Source organism: Mya arenaria, chromosome 8 (genome assembly GCF_026914265.1).
Source record: "Mya arenaria isolate MELC-2E11 chromosome 8, ASM2691426v1".
Classification (NCBI taxonomy): Eukaryota; Metazoa; Mollusca; class Bivalvia; order Myida; family Myidae; genus Mya; species Mya arenaria.
This window is the reverse complement of record NC_069129.1, coordinates 37,637,929-37,658,762: the sequence shown is the minus strand read 5'-3', so window position 1 is coordinate 37,658,762 and position 20,834 is coordinate 37,637,929. Positions and strand designations below refer to the sequence as shown.

Here is a 20,834-nt window from a genome sequence, read left to right as displayed (position 1 = left end):
CACAGATTTTTATATTTAAGTTAAAAAATGATGTTTTATGCATTTTTCTTAAACCGTTAACCTTATTAAGTAAGGGTTTAAGCCATAAAACATAAATTTTCGAACGGAAATATAATAGTCTACAATCTGACTTTTTGTCAGCAATCTTATCATTGGTTTGCAGATATTTATGCAAAAATTTGCTCTCTCTGAGATAAAAAAAAAAAGTTGTAAAAATGGTATACATGTGAGAGTGCAGCTTTAAACCACTCACTATGAATTTTACTTGCAACTAAAAAGTGATTTTATGTAGAAAGTTGAGTTTTCAACAAATATATTTACACAAGAATGCAGAATTGTTTACCAGAACGTTATTTACTGTACAATATACAATGCACTAGACTTTGAGACAGCCCCCAACATGTGACCCGGAATTCCCGCAATAACCCACTTTCAATTTCAATGTAAAATCAATATTTATTCTCAATATATTTTTGTGGGGTGCTAGCATCTGTTAAAGTAAATATCCATCTTATGTTAAAACCCAAAATAACAAGTATTTACCACTTATTTACCTATTTATTTGATGTTGTTTCATCCAGCGCATTTCCATTACCGGTGCGTCAGTAAAATTGTTCCATGTGCGATATTTGTAAACATGTACACAAAGGTAGTTTTGATGTGTACACGTTCTAAAATTGTTGTAAGCAATAACAAAGCGTCAAACACAATATATATGTAAGAAAAATCTTCATATGCAGGTTATTCTCAGATATTTTCAGGTAAATTTAAACAACTGATTTGGAACTACCCCTGATTCGGAATCCCTTATTAACCCTTTAGCGCATGTATACGAGATAGGCCGACATAGCTCATTACCAGATGTATACGCATTTGGCCGACCGTATCCATTACTGGATGTAAACGCATGGCCCGCATATTTCAATAGGGTCATTTCAATATTTCAATTTTGCATCTTTCTTTTTGTAAACAATATCCCGGATGTTTATAAAATTAAAGTTTAACCTTTTGTGTATTGATTTTCCCTTGAAAATATCGTCTGCTAAATTGAGAAGGTGTTTATACTCCCAATCGCAGGTGTGATATCCCATTGTGACGTAATTAGACCACGAGCTAAGTACTGTATGGAATTTCCCCCAAATTCATTGATGCGTAAATCATTAAATATATTACGTCAGTTCAGTTTACCATTAAAATCAATTGAGATTATATTCACTTAAAGGTAATATTTTGTTTACAAACAAAAGAAACAATTAGTAAATGAGAAAATGATGGGTAAATTTTCTGTGAAGCTTATATAATGTCCATCATAGTTTTGGCTGTAAAATAGGTCATGTGCAAGCGTTTTGTTTGATCTAGATCTTTTTATTCATACCGGAAAATCATTTATCGGCTTTCTTTTTTTGTAAACAATTTTATGAGGGGGTAATAAAGTTAAACAGACACCTTGGACTGGATCTCTCAGCTGGATGACACCGGATATTCCTGACATATTTCTGTGTACTAATACACAAGAACATAAATTGTCCGCTTTTTAATCCAGATGGGTCTTTTTTATGATAGGGGTAATAAAAATTAGATCGATCCCAGCATTTTATTACCTTTGATTTAATGCAATTATGACATTTCAAAGAAATGTTACAAATCCATCTTGAAAATACATTCACAGCTGAAATAAAATAATTTAATATTTCATCATTGACACCATTTATTAGATGATTTAATTATCTATAAAAAAAGAATTCACATAAAAAAGATTTGGACACAATTATTTGGAGTAACATTGATTTTAAGGTCATACTGCTGTATTCATTTTCTCATTTTCAAATATCCAGAAAAGTACCTATGCAGATAAGGACTGCTTATCAGTAAGATGGCTATTGACTGGGAGGTGTAATCTGGCCACTTGTCTATGTGCTAAAGGGTTATACTGTTAGTCCACCTAAATGGCCGTCAACCAGTCTTTTGACGATTTTTAGACTATGGCAGACTGGTGACGTCCACCATCCCAGCAAAAAGTAGCAAACGGGCCTTGCGCAGAGGATCCTCGCGGCCACAATTTTTAAATTATCTTTGTTATAAATTCAAATTTCTACGAAAATATCATTGCCTACTATCAAACACACATTTATTTATGTCATTATGCCGAAAAAACATGTTCAGATACCATAATGCACTTACATGCATCGATTGTATCCATTAATCTGTAAATGTATGAAACGGGGTAGAGGATTTCGAATATTTTGGTCGTTAATAGGCTCGGTTAAATAACACTATTAAAATGCAACCATTTCAATGCGCTGAACGCTAACTTGTTTGATGGGTCAAGTTGGGAGAAGTTGATGATGATGATGTTCGTGATGATGATGATGATGATGATGATGATGATGATTAGGTATCACCATTTTTGAACACTGTTGCGTTGCTCTGCACAATACATAGAAAAGCGAGGATAACTGTGACTGCGCACAGGGTTAACAATCATTGACGGATGGGTACAAATTTATTCGATAAAAATCAACATGTATAAAAAATGGTGGACTGCTACGCTCATTTCGTGACCCAGAGTACATTTATGTGAAAATAACAACTCTAACGACAAATCCAAACCAGTTAAGATCACTTTCAGGTACATTTCCAACAATTATATCATTATTATTCAACATCGATGCACAATATTACTATATATTCTTTCGCCCAGTGTTAAATGGTAGAGAGTTGTAGCGTTACAGGGATACACATGAAATGTCAAAATAATAAAAAAAGTATCCCTGATCGCTCATTATTGTAGCTAATTAAACTGTATGCAAAGCTTACTGTTACTGATGGCAACATGATTTTTTTTAAATATGAGTGAAATTTAGAGAAGCTTGCGTATAAACCTGGCCAAAATTTTATTGGATATTTTCTTAATATACCGGTAATCGGTACATCCAGGATATGTTAATATTTTGCTAGGGAAATAGGTCCGATGGTCTGACTCGTGGGTACCATTATAAAAGGCCTGGGTACGTATTTTTTCTATTGTATAAATAATAATAATTTTGTGGATGGAATTATGAACAAATAACACATTTAGTGCCTATATTTGCTATAATAACATCTTATTTTAAAAAATCTAACCACTGTGCTTCTTGTGCTTCGAGTTTGATAAAGTTAAACAACTCACGGTCAACTTCTTTGGAACTGTCATCATCTAGAATATCTTTGATTCTTTTGTAGTAATTCAATGTGTCATATCTTATAGGATTATAACCTTTACGTTTATGACTGGAACTCATAATTGAGAAAATTAAAATAACAGTAATTCGCATGTGTTTTTACCGGAAATGATTTGTGGGATGGTGCTAAAACCCGGAATCCGGTACGCAGTATCGCCCGGTACCCGGTATCACTTTCCGATGCCTTATATGTTGGTACCGGGCTACTAGGGTTATTGTCAGATGATAAAGCCAGGTATCACAGGCCGGTATTTATTGCCTTTTGGAGGTATGAATATCGGAAAGCGATCGCTGGTTTAATAGGCAAATTTTATGATTTTTTTTGTTATACCTGTCAAGTGATATCGTTAAAACTATTTTGCAAAGTAATATAAACAGCCAACTTAAAATGTTTCATATTTTATGTATCTTTGAAATATAACGAAAGGCAAATGATGAAAAAACACATTAAAATATATGAATATAATTGTAATAGACATAATTAAGTTAGTATTAAATACATGTACATTTATATGTGATTTATGTATAGTAAGAAACCTAAACGCGTTTGTGAAAACAAATGGCTTTCACTTTGTTTGTGTATATTCATGCGACACATTGTCACTTTCAAACCGTATTATCAATATATTCAATTGTGTGGCATATACACCATTAGTCCAAATAATTGTACGTTGACGGATTTTGTTACGATTTTTGATATGGCAAATCCTTCAAAGAATCCCGTATAACACGTCTTTTATTTTAGACTAATACACCATATATATGTCTTAGTTTTCAGAGATTTTGGTAATACTGAAAATGATATGTCGCTCTGAATTTGATCTCTATTTGTCAAATTATCTCAGTTGATGAGAGTGAAGATCAATTATATGTTTAATCACGAAATTCACAAAAACACATACCCAGACCAAAACTATTTGGTTAATGTTCGCCCTTATTCTGACGCATTATATAATTTAGGATTGGGCGGTTGTATCCACCCAGATATGATCTCTTGGTAAAAACTACATAACACGTATATAATACATGTAGTTTATAACTCTTTTATGGCATTTCGAATAATGCCCCTTTTCATTCAATCTACGTGTTTGCTTTTTTTCCTTCATCCATATTAGTTAGCCTTAGACTGATTTTTGGTTCAAACCTATCTTTGGCCAATAAATAAATAAAACATATAGCAATGCTCTTATTTTTATTCTAAAACATTGTAATACTTATTTTAATATTATTCGAAAAAGTGAACAAAAAAAACTATGTAGTATGACGGGTTTTTTTTTGTTCATTTCCTTAATGATGTCCCTGTGTACGTACTATCTGGTAGTCTGGAGTTCCTTCCCCTTACACTATCGTTACTGTATGAAATATCAGTACGCAGGGAACCAGACTAACTATCTGGGACCAATAACAATCCTTCTCCCAATCGGAACTCCTCGGCTAGTATCAAGATCTCGGATATAATCATTCGGAACTCCTCGGCCATTTTTTCAAAAACAACCTAGGTTGTTTTTGAAAAAAATGGCCGAGGAGTTCCGAATGGAATATAATACGGGTCGTAAGAAAATAGTCCATCATGGCCGACCAAGAAGATGTTCAAACAACCAAGAGATATGTTAGTCCAAAGACAGAATGAGGAGCGAACTTTTACCACTTATTTGACTCTAACCTATTATCGATCTAAGTAAAGTCAGATTCAGACTTATTTGTTATTAAAAAAAAAAATAGAGTATTTGTTTTCTTAATTTTTGCCACTGATCACTGGAACTTCAAAATTGTTATTTGCTAAATTAGAATCTGTCAAATGAAAGAAGACTTTACCCCACCCACTAAGAATTAATGACATTTCCAATTAGTTTCTCATTAGGGCTCTTTTAAAACTATTTTTATATTTTATTAAAATACAATAATTAGACTTTCTTTCTCAGTGTATTTATCTCATACATTTCATATCATTAACTTTATTTTTTTATAATTAAAATTTACATTCTTTTAACCAAGGATGTATGGTTTATATGTCCGTGAGTGTTGGTAGCAAACAACTTAATGTAATGGCACAATTGAATACCTCAGCCCTGTTCACTAATATAGTTCTCTAAATAAATTAGATCTTCATTCTATTGGTTTAACAAAATGAGTTTGAACGCATAAACCAGCACACATTTCTTTCAAGACTAAATTCTTTGATATCCACCAGTGGTGGTGATGCAGAAACGTTGAAAAATGCTGACATTTTTACTGTGCCAATGAAATGCAGACATTTAAATTTTAATCTTATTGTCAGAGAAGAGTATGGTACCAGGGGTGCAGCTGACTCTGATTCCCGGCTTGTTCTAATGAAAAAGGCAGATGAGGTAATGGATGTGCTATTTTCGAAATTCGGACAATAATTTAACAGTCAAGTATCCTATTGGTTTTAGCCCAAAAGTACCTGCATGTTTGTACAATCAACCAACAAGGATTGACAGTATTAAAATATCAACATTGTAGATGAATTTAAACATGATAACAATTTCATTTCATATTTTTTAATTAACCAGCAGTCCAGAGCTAAAAGCTGCTCTCTCACAGATTGACAGTTCTTCTTGGTCATTCTTCAAAAGCCCAAAGGAGTAATTAAATTAAATTAAATGTACACATATACTTAATTATATGGCTTAAAGCAATAGCAAAAAAATATATTCCAAACAATTGAAATCTGTTCTATTATGTGTGACCTTATATGACTAGTTGGGAGGAATTTTACTAACTTTTCAAACTTGTATATGAAAGACTGTGATCTGATATTATGTCAGCAGTCTAATATCACTGGTTTCCATACATTTGCACAATAATTGCCAACTGGCTCGTTTAAAGATAAAAATAAAAAAGGTGTTAGAACAGTAAAACTGTGAGGATGCAGCTTTAAATTGGTGTTGCACTTAATGTTTTGTGAATACTTTTCTGTTGTTGTACAAGCTTTTAAAATAATTGATCTGAAAATATAATTCCTATTATTGTTGTATTTTCTGTTTTCTATTTCAGGCACTGGAATCCGAATGTAATCAAAAATGCCATTGTATGAGGATTGACCTGCAATGCATGGCAATCAACTTAACACAACTGCAACGTCTTCCTTGGAAAAATGAGTGCAAGATGGAAACAAAGCGTTCAGTGGAACATCTTGTCATCTCAAATATTTGATGACTTACATACTGATGTGAAGCTGAAGATAAAAGTCATCTGTTGGTCCGTGATTATTAAGTAAATCCGAACATATATTCTAAAAGGGTAAAATGGTAAAGGATTTATATACGCTTTAAGTGGTTTTCCTATATTATGGAGGGAAGATAACTACAAAAACAGAAACAGATGGCATCGGCAGACCAAATAAAGGAGAACTGTTTTGTTCAGTTCAATTTTTAAGACTTCAGAAAATCTGTTAATAGAGCACATCCTTGCAAATGCCATATTGTAAACTGGGCTCTTTAAAATGTGAAAATGTGAAAGTGGTCTAGAGGATAAGCCCCAAATGCAAGGTTGTGAGTTCAAGACCTCCAAGATACTTTCTCTTGACCTCAGGAAAAGGATGTCCATACTTGTTTCTTTTTAGGCAACAGACTTAAGAGTGATTTTGTAAGCTTCCAGCTTGCATAGCAATCTGATAAGGCATAAAATAAGATACTAGCTGACTTGTAAACAGTTTTTCCATTTGTGTTGATTTATTTTTCAGTCTGTTGGAATGTTTATTAGAAGTGATGCGCATTGCTTACTGCAACCAATATTTATTTTCTTTATTAAGTTGAATTTAACGAACACATAACATGACTTGTGATTTTACAGATGCATGTTTATTTCGTTGATTGTATGAGTTTATTTTCACAAATGATGTAATAAAAGTTATTCTGAATGACTGTCCTTTTTTGTTTGAAGAAAATGTGTTGAGGTTTTGGCATAGCATAGTGTCATCATCATCATCATCATCATCATCATTGTTGTGTACAAATAAAACATTCAAAACAATGTATTAAAAACCAAACTGTCAAGCCAAGTACTCAAAGAGGCACAAGGATATTGCTAAAGAGACCGGTAATACAATTAGACAAATAAAATGTAAAGAAAGATCTATAATTCTGACACATGGTAATGCTTTAAATAGTCCTCTCATTGTGTGTTTATGGTTAAAGTGGAGACATACAGTATATTTTGTAATGAAGACTTAAATTTGTATGGCAACTTAAAGCCATATATGGGGATTAAGCGCCAGAAATATTGTGAAGTCTCCCAAAAGACTCAATGCACATAAAAGGGCTTGGCACAGAAATGAAAGTAAAAATGGGAGCAAAACCTAATTTATCATTAGTTTTACATTGGATTGCATACACATGGCTCTGTTATTACTTGACTAATATTAAAAATAAAATTAAGAGACATGTTGATCCAAACTGTAATTATTCTTGTTTGCATTTTATGGAGTTGGACATAAAAGAGTCATTTGGTGAAGAGTGATCTAAAGGCTAATTATTCAAAATAGATTCAGTATTATTGAAAAAAGTCTGGTATACATTGCTGAAAGGCTTAGTAACCTGGCTAAATATTTGTTTAAGGCTTTTATTTACAAAAAATAAATCAGTTGAGTATCTTATCAGTTATTCTTTTGGTGTTGTTGTTTTTAATAAAAATGACAATTTACTCAAAGATATTGAGACTAATAATTATAGATTTAGACAAGTATAATGTGTAAGGAAACTTCTAATGAGTGGGTTTTATCCACAGCCTAGGAGGTAAAGTGAAGCATGATCTGCCTTGAACAAATACAATTTTAAGACAAGATCTGTCAACTTAGTGCACCAGTCAATTGTAATCCCCCCCCCCCCAGGTCCGGGGGAATACTGGGGTTAACCAGGGGAAATGGGCCGTGTTTTTAGACTGTCGGCTGCAAGAGAGCGGCATTTCAGAAACGCGACTAGTCGCCTGACACGACATATTGAACATGAATATATTAATTCACACCACCTGCGTAGCAACAGCACTACTTACGTGAATGCGGGGCGTCAAGTACTTGCTATTTATACTTTGCGGAACGGAACGAAACGGAACGGAACAAACATTGAGGCACCACACGGGGCACAGCATTTTTTTACTAATATGTAAATATATTAAATAATAATAATGATATATTGAAACTGCCTAGCGAACAGTCGATCAAGGGCTTTTTCGAACTGAACCATCTGAAAACCCACTTCTAAATGGATATTAAAATCTTCGGGACTGCAAACAGTTGTTCCGTTTCGTTCCGCAAAGTATAAATATCCCATAAAATAATGATATTCTATGGAACGGAACGGAACAAGATTTATTTTTTCTTGTCAATGGAATTTTTTCATCCTGGTATATTACAGGTACACGAATTTATTACATGCAACCTAGCTGTTTTAAAAAACTATGTTCTTGACTTAGTCAATATAGGAAATCCTATCGCCATAAAATTTATATATTTAAATGTTTTGCACTTGTTGCAGTAATTTAATATTTATTATTCATATAAACTGACGAATGAAAAAAAATGAGTAGACAATCTAAATATTTTTTGGCGATATCAGGACCTCTTTAATATGTATCGAATGGCCGTCATATCCAGTACACTCATTTTGTATTATATAAAATTCTAAAAAATATTAATAATCATCGTAAACAAATTAAATTTGAAAACATGCTTGCCATATATAAATTGATATTACATGCACTAATAAAGTTGAAATATCACTATTACAGTCGGCATTGTGTACAAACCATGTCTTCAACTTTATAAATTGTGATTCCGTTTCGTTCCGCAAAGTATAAATATCCCCTAAGATAATGATATTTAGCGGAACGGAACGGAACAAGATTTGTAGCTGCCAACTTCCCTACATGAATCAGAGGTGGAGGACAAATGATGTCAGACTAAATGTCTTATCAAATCGGCACGGAGAACATTGCCCGCCCAAGATTGAACTTAGACACCGACGCTCCTACTTATTGATCTAAGCGGGCGGGTTGGAAACTTCTATAATTATCGTAAACAAATTCAATTTAAAAACATATAATTTGAATGTGCATGCACTAATAAAGCTGAAATACATGTATCACTATTACAGTCAGCACTGTGTACAAACCATGTCTTCAACTCTATAAATTGTGATTCCGTTTCGTTCCGCAAAGTATAAATATCCCCTAGGATAATGATATTTAGCGGAACGGAACGGAACAAGATTTGTTATTCAATATCCATTTCCTCCTTTATAATGCTTGTATAAACTTCACATATAAATAATCATTCATGATGCATAAACAAAATCGCAGGCTACATATCCTGCTAATGAAGACTCGTCACTTTTAGAAATCACAACATATAAATCAAATACAGAAATGTGGAACTTATATAACACCGTTTTCAACAGTATTTCAGTCATGTAACGATGGGCAGTTAACCTAAACGATATTCCTGGATTCTGTACCCGTACTTACCTGTTCTCCGCAAGTAACTGCCAACTTCCCGGATCGAACTTTTTATGGTTGAAATAGATAATAAAGATTTATACTCGTATTTTACCATGGAAGTGCAAAGCTATTTTGCAAAAAAAAGCATTCAATGCATTAAAACACAGTTTTTTCTTTTCCATTGAAAGTAAAGTTGACTGACACAGACAACAATTATGCCAAGCAGAACAACTTGACCCAATCGTAATAACTCGGCCACCTTCGACAAGCTTCGAGATAATACAATCATAACAACTCGGCCATGGCCGAACAATGGGAACACCTTGGCCAGTATCCAACAGGAATTGACTATCTCGAAGCTTACAGAAGATGGCGAGTTGTTACAATTGATGGCCGAAATGTTCCGATTGTTGTAAAATTGTGAACTGCAGCCTTGCAGGTGCCCTTCATGTATATATTGTTCATTCGGAACTCCTCGGCCATTTTTTCAAAAACAACTCCTCGGCCATTTTTTCAAAAACAACCTCGGATGTATATGGACGGTTTACATACTTAAAAAGTGGTACGTTTAAGTCCGCTGCAAATAGATCGCGTAGTAATCTTATTTAGTAGTTAAAATTTATGACTTAACTCTTGGGAGTCGTAATTATGTTTGCAATAATACACTTCACTGGCAATCAATTTAAACTGAGAGCAATGAATACAACTCTTAAACACTACATTTAATTAATGCTTTTATTAAAAAAAATACGGACTACTTCAACAGATGTACCGGCATACATCCGAGGTTGTTTTTGAAAAAATGGCCGAGGAGTTCCGAATGTATATTGTTATGTTTTGACAGAATGAAATGAAGAAAAAAACATCAAACTCATAATTATTTGCTGGATATTAATTTTTGGTTACGGAATTTATATAAAATAACATTATCTGGTAATATTTCTTGTTTTTATGAAATGTTATAGACGCAATATGCGGTCCTACTAAACACTGCAAAGCCTAGCAAAGTCAAGCAAAGCCTAGCAAAGTCAAGCAAAGTCATGTTTTTTTTAACAAAGTAAGTTTAGTAGGACTTATAATCGTTATTTAATCCCGAAAAGATGACTTTGTCGAATTAATGACTTATTGTGAACGAGAATAAGGCATATTTGCATGATATCTGCATGATACAATATCTGAGTCAAGCAAAGTCGAGTAAATTGAAGCAAAGTCAGTTTTATTTTGTACGAAGTCAATGACTTAACACGCATAAGTAATATTAAAATACAAAAAGATGTCTTTGTTGAATAAATGACTTTATGAGAAATAAAATGCCGTATACTTTCACGATACAATTTCTAATCAAAGATACGTCTAGCAAAGTCAAGCAAAGTCAAGCAAAGCCTAGCAAAGTCAGAGATATTTTGAACCTAGTCAATGAATTAACACTCATAAGTAAGATTTAAATGTTAGATGTCTTTGTTGGATAATTGTTCTTATGGGAACAAAAAATATGCATACATGCATGCTACAATATCTAACTCAAGCTACGTCGAGCACGGTCGAGCCGAAGCAAAGTCTAGCAAAGTCAGATATATTCTGAACAAAGTCCGATTTATTATGAACAAAGTCAATATATTAACACTCAGAAGTAATATTCTAATACAAAATACAGAAGGATGTCTTTGTTGAATAATTGACCTTATTGGAACGAAAATTTGGCATACTTGCATGCTACAATATCAAATTCAAGTTACGTCGAGCAAGGTCTAGCAAAGCCTAGCAAATTCAGATTTATTCTGAACAAAGTCAATATATTAACACTCAGAAGTAATATTCAAATACAAAAGGATGTCTTTGTTGAATAATTGACCTTATTGGAACGAAAATTGGCATACTTGCATGCTACAATATCAAATTTAAGTTACGTCGAGCAAGGTCTAGCAAAGCCTAGCAAATTCAGATTTATTCTGAACAAAGTCAATATATTAACACTCAGAAATAATATTCAAATACAAAAGGATGTCTTTAATGAATAATTGACCTTATTGGAACGAAAATTGGCATACTTGCATGATACAATATCAAATTCAAGTTACGTCGAGCAAGGTCTAGCAAAGCCTAGCAAATTTAGATTTATTCTGAACAAAGTCAATATATTAACACTCAGAAGTAATATTCAAATACAAAAGGATGTCTTTGTTGAATAATTGACCTTATTGGAACGAAAATTGGCATACTTGCATGCTACAATATCAAATTCAAGTTACGTCGAGCAAGGTCTAGCAAAGCCTAGCAAATTCAGATTTATTCTGAACAAAGTCAATATATTAACACTCAGAAATAATATTCAAATACAAAAGGATGTCTTTAATGAATAATTGACCTTATTGGAACGAAAATTGGCATACTTGCATGATACAATATCAAATTCAAGTTACGTCGAGCAAGGTCTAGCAAAGCCTAGCAAATTTAGATTTATTCTGAACAAAGTCAATATATTAACACTCAGAAGTAATATTCAAATACAAAAGGATGTCTTTGTTGAATAATTGACCTTATTGGAACGAAAATTGGCATACTTGCATGCTACAATATCAAATTCAAGTTACGTCGAGCAAGGTCTAGCAAAGCCTAGCAAATTCAGATTTATTCTGAACAAAGTCAATATATTAACACTCAGAAATAATATTCAAATACAAAAGGATGTCTTTAATGAATAATTGACCTTATTGGAACGAAAATTGGCATACTTGCATGCTACAATATCAAATTCAAGTTACGTCGAGCAAGGTCTAGCAAAGCCTAGCAAATTCAGATTTATTCTGAACAAAGTCAATATATTAACACTCAGAAGTAATATTCAAATACAAAAGGATGTCTTTGTTGAATAATTAACCATATTGAAGTCACCTGAAGCCATTTGACACCTGAAAAAAATCGTATTATTTGTGTTTCCGTAAGGTACCGAGTTCCATATATGTCACCTACTATATGGTTGTGAACGTTGGGGATATGGTAACAATTACAGCGCGCAAAGCGTGAAATTTAAATTGAAATTTAATAAATTTTTGTACGCCCACATGTATTTAATTATGTTATATGTTATATATGTCAGGCATTCTCGATAAGCGTAATAATTGGGCTGAACCCAAACATTTCAAATTGTGCTTTAAGAAATATAGTGATTGATGTATTTAAACAATTATGGATTGTTAACAACAATAATACTGCAATTCTAACTACCTTAAAGTACACTTCCTTAATGTACACTTTGGAGTTAATCTTTATCTAGATGTTTAACCTAAGAAATAAGAAGCCCGATATTGCATATATTAAGGTAGATAGATAGATAGATTGTTTAGTTCCTCCACACGACTGTTTACATGACATACTTGTGCAGAATATACGGTGCGGGGTGATTTCGCCTCGATTTCCGATCTATTTTTGGAAAAAATTGAAAAATTGCTCTAACTTCTTTATTTTTTGACCAATTTCAATAAAATTTGAAATATAAACCCTTCATGAGGCACTTTCTAATATGTATACGAAAAAATAAATAATTAATTAAAATAACTGAGTTCTGAGTGGATTTAACGTTTTGAGTGGATTTCACGTGAAATCCACTGGATTCCTGTATCACCCCGCACCCCAGAATATATATGAACATCACCCGTAAAACAGAAATGTATTTTTTTATAGAGGAGTGTAGATATTTAATTGCCGCATATATTGTCTTTATAAACATTGTTATGGAACATATGTATTGCAATTACTGAGGAATTTCTCACATTTAATAGCTATAAACAATGTAAATGTAAGAATTTCGCACTGTTTGGTAATTAGGAATTGTCGACGCTGAAGTTCTTTAAATGATTAAAAAACAAAAAAAAGGATTATTTTATAGAGGAGTGTAGACGCTCTATTATAACTAAGTATTACAAACAAGGTAAATGTAACGGCCTTTTCAAGGGCGTTTGGGGGGGGGGGGAATTAGGAAATTCACCACTGGATGGAACCGACATGGGGTAATAAAATTAATCCTAGTGACAACCTCTTTCAAGTGATGTATGATTAATGATAATTGCCAGGTGTTTTAATCTCCAACCGTTGATAGTAAACAACTTCTGTGTATTCAGATATTTTCATTTATGACAGTGCAATAAATTTGCAGACCAGCAAACCGATACTTGGTAGTAATGAGAAAGCCAAAAAATGATACATAAAATTTATTTAGTTTTTTTCATACGTGTGCATTTACAAAAAAACAAAAACAATTAGGAAATACTTGTAGATAAAGTAGATAAATGTGCATTGTTATAATAATAAAAATATTATTCGTTATTATAAACAGATACTCAAGATACAGCAATGTAAGAATGAGAAAAATAATACAAATATAGTAAGAATTCAATTTAACATAACTATTACAAAATCGGGATGTATGTGAGATGATACAAATGGACACTTATAGAAAGAAATGTTCAATGTTAGAATTAAAAACAAGAAAATTAGTCGTTATTGTAAACAGATACTCGATAATACTGAAAGAATGAGAAAAATAATACAACACATCATTTCTTGATTCATACGCTTGCTAATGGGTACATTAATACGCAGAAGGATTCAATTTAACATAACTATTACAAAATCGGGATGTATGTGAGATGATACAAATGAAGAATATTAGTCGTTATTATAAACAGATACTAGATAGTAAGAAATGTTTACTGTTATAAAACATATGACAAAATCAGGATATATGAGCCTTTGCTTGACTTTGCTAGGTTTTCATAGGCTTTGCTAGGTTTCGCTGGATTTTTCAATCTTGAAGTAATGTAATTTTACAAATTTAACACAATATTTGCAATAAATTATACATTTTTCCAACTGAATATATAAAATAAATACAAATAAATAACAATAAAACAGACTCTGCTTGACTTTGCTAGGTTTTCATAGGCTTTGGTAGGTTTCGCTGGATTTTTCAATCTTGCAGTAATGTAATTTTACAAATTTAACACAATATTTGCAATAAATTATACATTTTTCCAACTAAATATATAAAACTCATACAAATAAATAACAATAAAACAGACTTTGCTTGACTTTGCTAGGTTTTCATAGGCTTTGCTAGGCTTTGGTAGGTTTCGCTGGATTTTTCAATCTTGCAGTAATGTAATTTTACAAATTTAACACAATATTTGCAATAAATTATACATTTTTCCAACTAAATATATAAAACTCATACAAATAAATAACAATAAAACAGACTTTGCTTGACTTTGCTAGGTTTTCATAGGCTTTGCTAGGCTTTGGTAGGTTTCGCTGGATTTTTCAATCTTGCAGTAATGTAATTTTACAAATTTAACACAATATTTGCAATAAATTATACATTTTTCCAACTAAATATATAAAACTCATACAAATAAATAACAATAAAACAGACTTTGCTTGACTTTGCTAGGTTTTCATAGGCTTTGCTAGGTTTCGCTGGATTTTTCAATCTTGAAGTAATGTAATTTTACAAATTTAACACAATATTTGCAATAAATTATACATTTTTCCAACTAGATATATAAAACTCATAAAAATAAATACAAATAAATAACAATAAAACAGACTTTGCTAGGTTTTCATAGGCTTTGCTAGGCTTTGCTAGGTTTTGCTGGACTTTACAATCTTGAAGTAATGTAATTTTACATATTTAACACAATATTTGCAATAAATTATACATTTTTCCAACTAAATAAAACTCATAAAAATAAATACAAATAAATACAAATACAACTGACTTTGCTAGGCTTTGTTTGACTTTGCTAGGCTTTGCTAGGCTTTGCAGTGTTTAGTAGGACCCCGCAATATGCTTTAACCCCAGAATCCCGATCGGAATAACTACCCACTTGTCGTACAAAACAATTTGTATGCGAAGGATTTGTTGTATCAAAAATCGTTAAAAAAATCTGTCAACATACAATTATTTGGACTGGAAGGTACATCTAGCTGATCTACATCTCTTAGTCTAAATATTTGTACATTGACAGACTCTTTTTACGATTCCAAAAAAATTAAATATACATATTTATACATTATATAAATATGGCAAATCCTTCACTACAACATCTTCATGTTACTTTCAATTCAGAGTTGATTATTCACTAAAATTATTTCGCATTTCTAATTGTTGTTTAACCTGAAACGTCTCAACCATCAAAAAAGAACATATGTGCTTCAATAGTCTAAAAAAATAGACGTGTTATATGGGATTCTTACAATCCCTTACGTCTAATCGGGTTTGGGCAAAACAGATGGGGGGGGGGGGTTGAAATATATTGAAATCGTAGTTAGATAAGTATTATATGTTTGATATAGATATTAAAAGTTTATATTCGTATTTTAGTTATAACCCTTTGCAAAGCATTTAATGCATTTAAACACAACCATTTTACCTAGCATAACAACTGGACTATCTCAGGTAAACTTCGAGATAGACCAGTCACCTTTTGTATATATAATTTTAACAACTTGGCCATGGCCAAAAGGCTCCGATTGTTGTAAATCTATGCACCGCAGCCTTGCAGGTGATCTTCATGTATAACAGTTTATATCATTATGTTTTGACAGTATGAAATGAAGGAAAACACTCATCAAACTCATAATAATTCGTCGCATTTTATTTTTTGTGTACATAACTCATATTTTAGATAATTATCTGACCAGAATCCCAATCGGAATAGCTACTCACTTTTGGTACAAAAAAATGTATGTGAAGGATATGCCATTTCAAAATTTGTAAAATGATCAGTCAAGTTACTATTATTTGGACTAGTGCTTCAAGTGTTTGATTTATTTTCTTTATAATGTATAATGCACCTGTCAATTGTAGAGCCAAGCTGGGAACTGCCTAAAAATCAGTAACCCGGTTAGCTCAGTTTGACAGATCTCCATGGAAGTGTTCACATGGTCGTGGGTTCAAGCACCATACCAGTAGCATCTTTTCTCACAGGTTTACTTTAGAACCCATCATCCAGGGGTTGACGATTATGATTTTTTTATTAAATATTACAGGCCATGTTCTTTTGCAAACTTTCAGATTGAGAAGTGCCTGGATACAAGGCTAGTATTGTTAACATCATCTGATACAATCAACTGGAACAAAGCTGAAATGGCTGCCTGACCTGACTTAAAAATCAGATGGCAATACATCAGACTAGAAGATTATTAGTATTGAGATGGACAAAATGTAACCTGAGCCTACCAAAGCTGACAGATTGCACAAGAAACACATAAATGCAGGTATTTGCTGAGATATTGTAATTATTTTTTTAAACTTCTCATTCATTAAGGAAGTTCAGTTGAAACAGAGTTGGCAAAAAAAAATGAACTAAGGTATATACATTTTGAATCCTAATTTTTAAATGAGAACTTTACTGGCCAGTACAGATTGGTAAAATGCTAGTCTACCAATATAAATGTGCCTGGCTCGAATCAGTAAAGCTGATGAATGTACTGGTTGTGTAGCCAGGATGTGAATAGGTCTGCACTTGGCTGATACTGCATATCACATTAAATGTTTAAGCTGCACTCTCACAGATTGTCTGTTTTACTTACTCTTTTTTTATTTCTTGATCTTGTAATGAATTATTTTATGCGAATTTCTGAAAAAGTAGATCGCTGCTTTCTTATATTAATTCAGTCAAAAAAGACAACTGAAGATATTGGAACGCTGATTTCTTATTTTAATACGGTCAAAAGATGATGTTATATGCCAAAAATCTCATTATTAGTAAAGCGTTAGTAATGCTTTTAACCATAAAACAATAAGTTACAAATGTAAATATAAAAAACATGATCATATCTTTTGTCAGCAGTCTTATATCATCAGTTTTCATACTGCTTTTCATTAGCTTATTTCAAGCCAAAAAGTAAAAGAAGTTGTCAAAATATTCAATCTGTGACTGAGAGTGCAGCACTCTCACAGATTGAACGTTTTGACTACTTTATTTCTTTTTTGTCTTGGAATGGGCCAATTTATGTGAAAATGCATGTTAACCATTCATATAAGATTGCTGACAATAAATTAGTCAAAAAATGTTTATATTTAAGTTCAAAATGTTTTATGCATTTTTCTTAAATCGTTAGTAACGCTTTAAGCCATAAAACCTTAGTTTACGACCTGAAATATGGAAGTCTGCAATCTAATATTTTGTCAGTAGTCTTATATCACTGGTTTGCAGATATTTACGCATAAAATAGGTCATTCTAAGACAGACAAGAATTAGATTGGAAACATATATTTTTGAAGTATTTTTGGCAAAAAAGGGCCGTAACTCCTAAATGACTAAAGCGATTTCCATGACTATCGAACTTGATCAAGATATTATGGTCACAAACATGTGTTTAAAGTTTGGTGAGGATTGGACAAACGGTTTTCAAGAATTAGATCGGAAACAATCTTCGGGACGTACGTACGTACGTACGTACGGACAGACGTACGTACGGACAAGGGCAACCCTATATGCCGCCACTTTGTGGGGGCATAAAAATACAAAGGTTGTAAAAACAGTAAATCTGTGAGAGTGCAGCTTTAAATGACTAAATGTTTTGATTTGGCTCAATTCTCACCTAAAATCTTATAGTTTTGTGGCACCTAAATGGTTTGTTTTTAACAACATTACACTTGCATATGTATAAATTTGTTCTTAGATTTGTAATTGAGATTGGAAGATTCATTCTCTGGAAAGTAGAAAAGGGCATGTTACATACTGTTATCATTGCCATGACAGAAACCATATTGAGGAGCTGGTCCACCTGTAGGAAGAATTGCGCTATTGGTTGGAGCAGCACTATTCCGCAGCCATACACCAGCACTTAGTTTGTCATAGGGAGCATTTCTGAGCAGTTATGGAGACCACTTACTATGCAGGTATGTCATAATCAAAATCTTGGTTTATATATTTTTTATAATTTAGCATATGTTGAGAAGAAATTTATTTCTAGATTGAAGGCACATTAATTGTATAAATAACATTTACATTCACTTGTTGTCATAGTTAGATCTAGTCCCACTTTTCAAAATTTGAAGGAACTTTTATGTTATTAAATGGAATATGTCACACACTATAATTTGATGCCCAAAAATATATTTCTTATTTTAATGCGTTATCATGTCTAACTCATTTGACTTAAATGATCAAAGCAAAAGAAATGCAATTGATTAATTAAAAAAACTGGGGAAATTGTTGCCACTTGCCTATTTATTAAAGAACATATTTATAATTAATAATGTTTAATCTGTACACAAATCATATGCCTTCTTTGTTTTAACCATCAATGTCAAAGAATCCAGCATGATTATGGATTAAATTGAAAAAAGTCCATTAATTTATATGAACCCTTTAAAACAAAGACATTTCCTAAATCCAATAAAATATAATTGAATATTGATGCAGAGTTCAGTGAGAATATAATATAACTTTTTTTGCAGTTGTTGTGCAGTGAAACTTGCACCAGTGTGTTTTCTGTGGAAATAAAGAGACAGTGTCCGGCAATGAAGACCCAACTCAAGATCTGACCTTGTAAGGCCAATATGAAATAACTGTGTGGAAAAATGGGAAAAACCTGCAGTCAGGAATGCACAGAAATCATCAAAAGAACAGTGTTAAATTAATCTTGAATAACTTGACATTTATTTTGTTTGACATATTTATTCATGGTGCAGTGAAAACATGTTTTTTTCCTCATGGTTATTTAAATTTAGAATTGATAGGAGGGAACATCACTATGTAGTTTCATGTTCATAGTCATATCAAAACCCATGTACATGTATAAATGAGCATTCGAAAATATCAAAATGGAACTTGTTGTATGTAGTGTAAGTTAATTAACATAAAAAACAAAAATATTTAATAAATTTCAATTTATTATGCCCCCTTCAAAGAAGAAGAGTATATTGCTTTGCACATGTTGGCTGCTACGTCCATCTGTCTGACAGTAGACCAAAGCTTTTCCGGGTGATAACTCTACAATTCCTAGACCTATTGTCAAACTTGACATGAAAGTTTGGTTTGACCAGTAGATGACGCCTTTTGATTTTAGGGGTAATATGGTCAAAGGTCACAGTGACCTTGAACAGGAAGGTGTCAAAGCATGTCTGACTGATAAGTTGACAATGCCTGCACCTATGGCCCTGAAACTCAACATGAAGGCTAAGCCTGACTATTAGATGATCCTATCGATTTAAGGGATCATTGGGTCAAAAGACAAGGTCACAGTGACCTTGAATGCTTAAAGGTTGTACTAATAATGACTGGACAAAGCCTGCACCCATGGTCCTTCAACAACTTGACTTTGGGGTTTGGCCTGACCAGTAGGTGAGCCCTATTTATTTGTCACAGAGACATTGAACGCAAAAAGCTTGCCTGTGTGACAACTCGACAAAGTCTGCACCCATGGCCTTCAAACTTGAAATTTATGTTTGGGGTGACCAGCAGATGACCCCTTTGGATTTGGAGGTCAAGGTCACAACTCCAATATTGGTCATTAAAACTATGTCATTTACTTATTCCCTGCTGCTAAGAGGATACATGTTTATCAGCAAATATCAGCCATCATCTGAATATGATTGAAAACTTCACCAACTACCCTCATATATTGAATAGCATAATCTTAAAACTGCCTCTAAGGCATCTTTTGTCACTGAAAAACCAGCTGTCATTTCGGTCCATGCATATTTCATTCAATTGTCCAGACATTCTTGACAACATGGCGCTAATTAATGCTGCAAGTTTGAAATTTAAGACATTAGTTTTTTTTCTTCAGCACCATGCAGATTTATTAACACTTTTATAATAAAAACAAACTAGAAACAAATTTTAAAGATATTGTATTTTTCATGGTATGATGCCACAGCACCATGCAGATTTGTTTTCACTTTTATATCAAAGAAAGTAACTCGAGCACAAATTTTGTAGATATGTGGACTCTGTTGATAGAAGTTCTGGGAGGCATTTTTAGGCTTGAAAGAGCATCATTTTAAAGTTATATTTTTATTTTGTCCCTTGAATCTTGGGTATAGTTTGTATTGTATTTGCATTTTAGAGACATTGGCTTCAACAGACCCTAATGAAATGAAGGAATGTAATTGCTTACTGAAACTGTTAAAAGCGACGTCATAAA

General features: G+C 32.6%; 1 protein-coding gene across 3 annotated transcripts in view; it reads right to left on the bottom strand.

Moving 5' to 3' along the window:
* The window catches only part of LOC128242268 (nucleolar protein 9-like), a 104,852-nt gene extending 101,496 nt beyond the window's left edge, over window positions 1-3,356 (bottom strand). For all 3 annotated transcript variants that reach the window (XR_008262568.1, XM_052959360.1, XM_052959359.1), the window contains exon 1: window positions 3,170-3,356. Coding sequence is in view for 2 of the 3 variants with exons in the window: in XM_052959360.1 (XP_052815320.1) it covers window positions 3,170-3,314 (145 nt within the window). In the remaining variant the exon portion in view is untranslated. The remainder of the gene's footprint in view (window positions 1-3,169) is intronic.
* Between the last annotated feature and the right edge of the window lie 17,478 nt (window positions 3,357-20,834).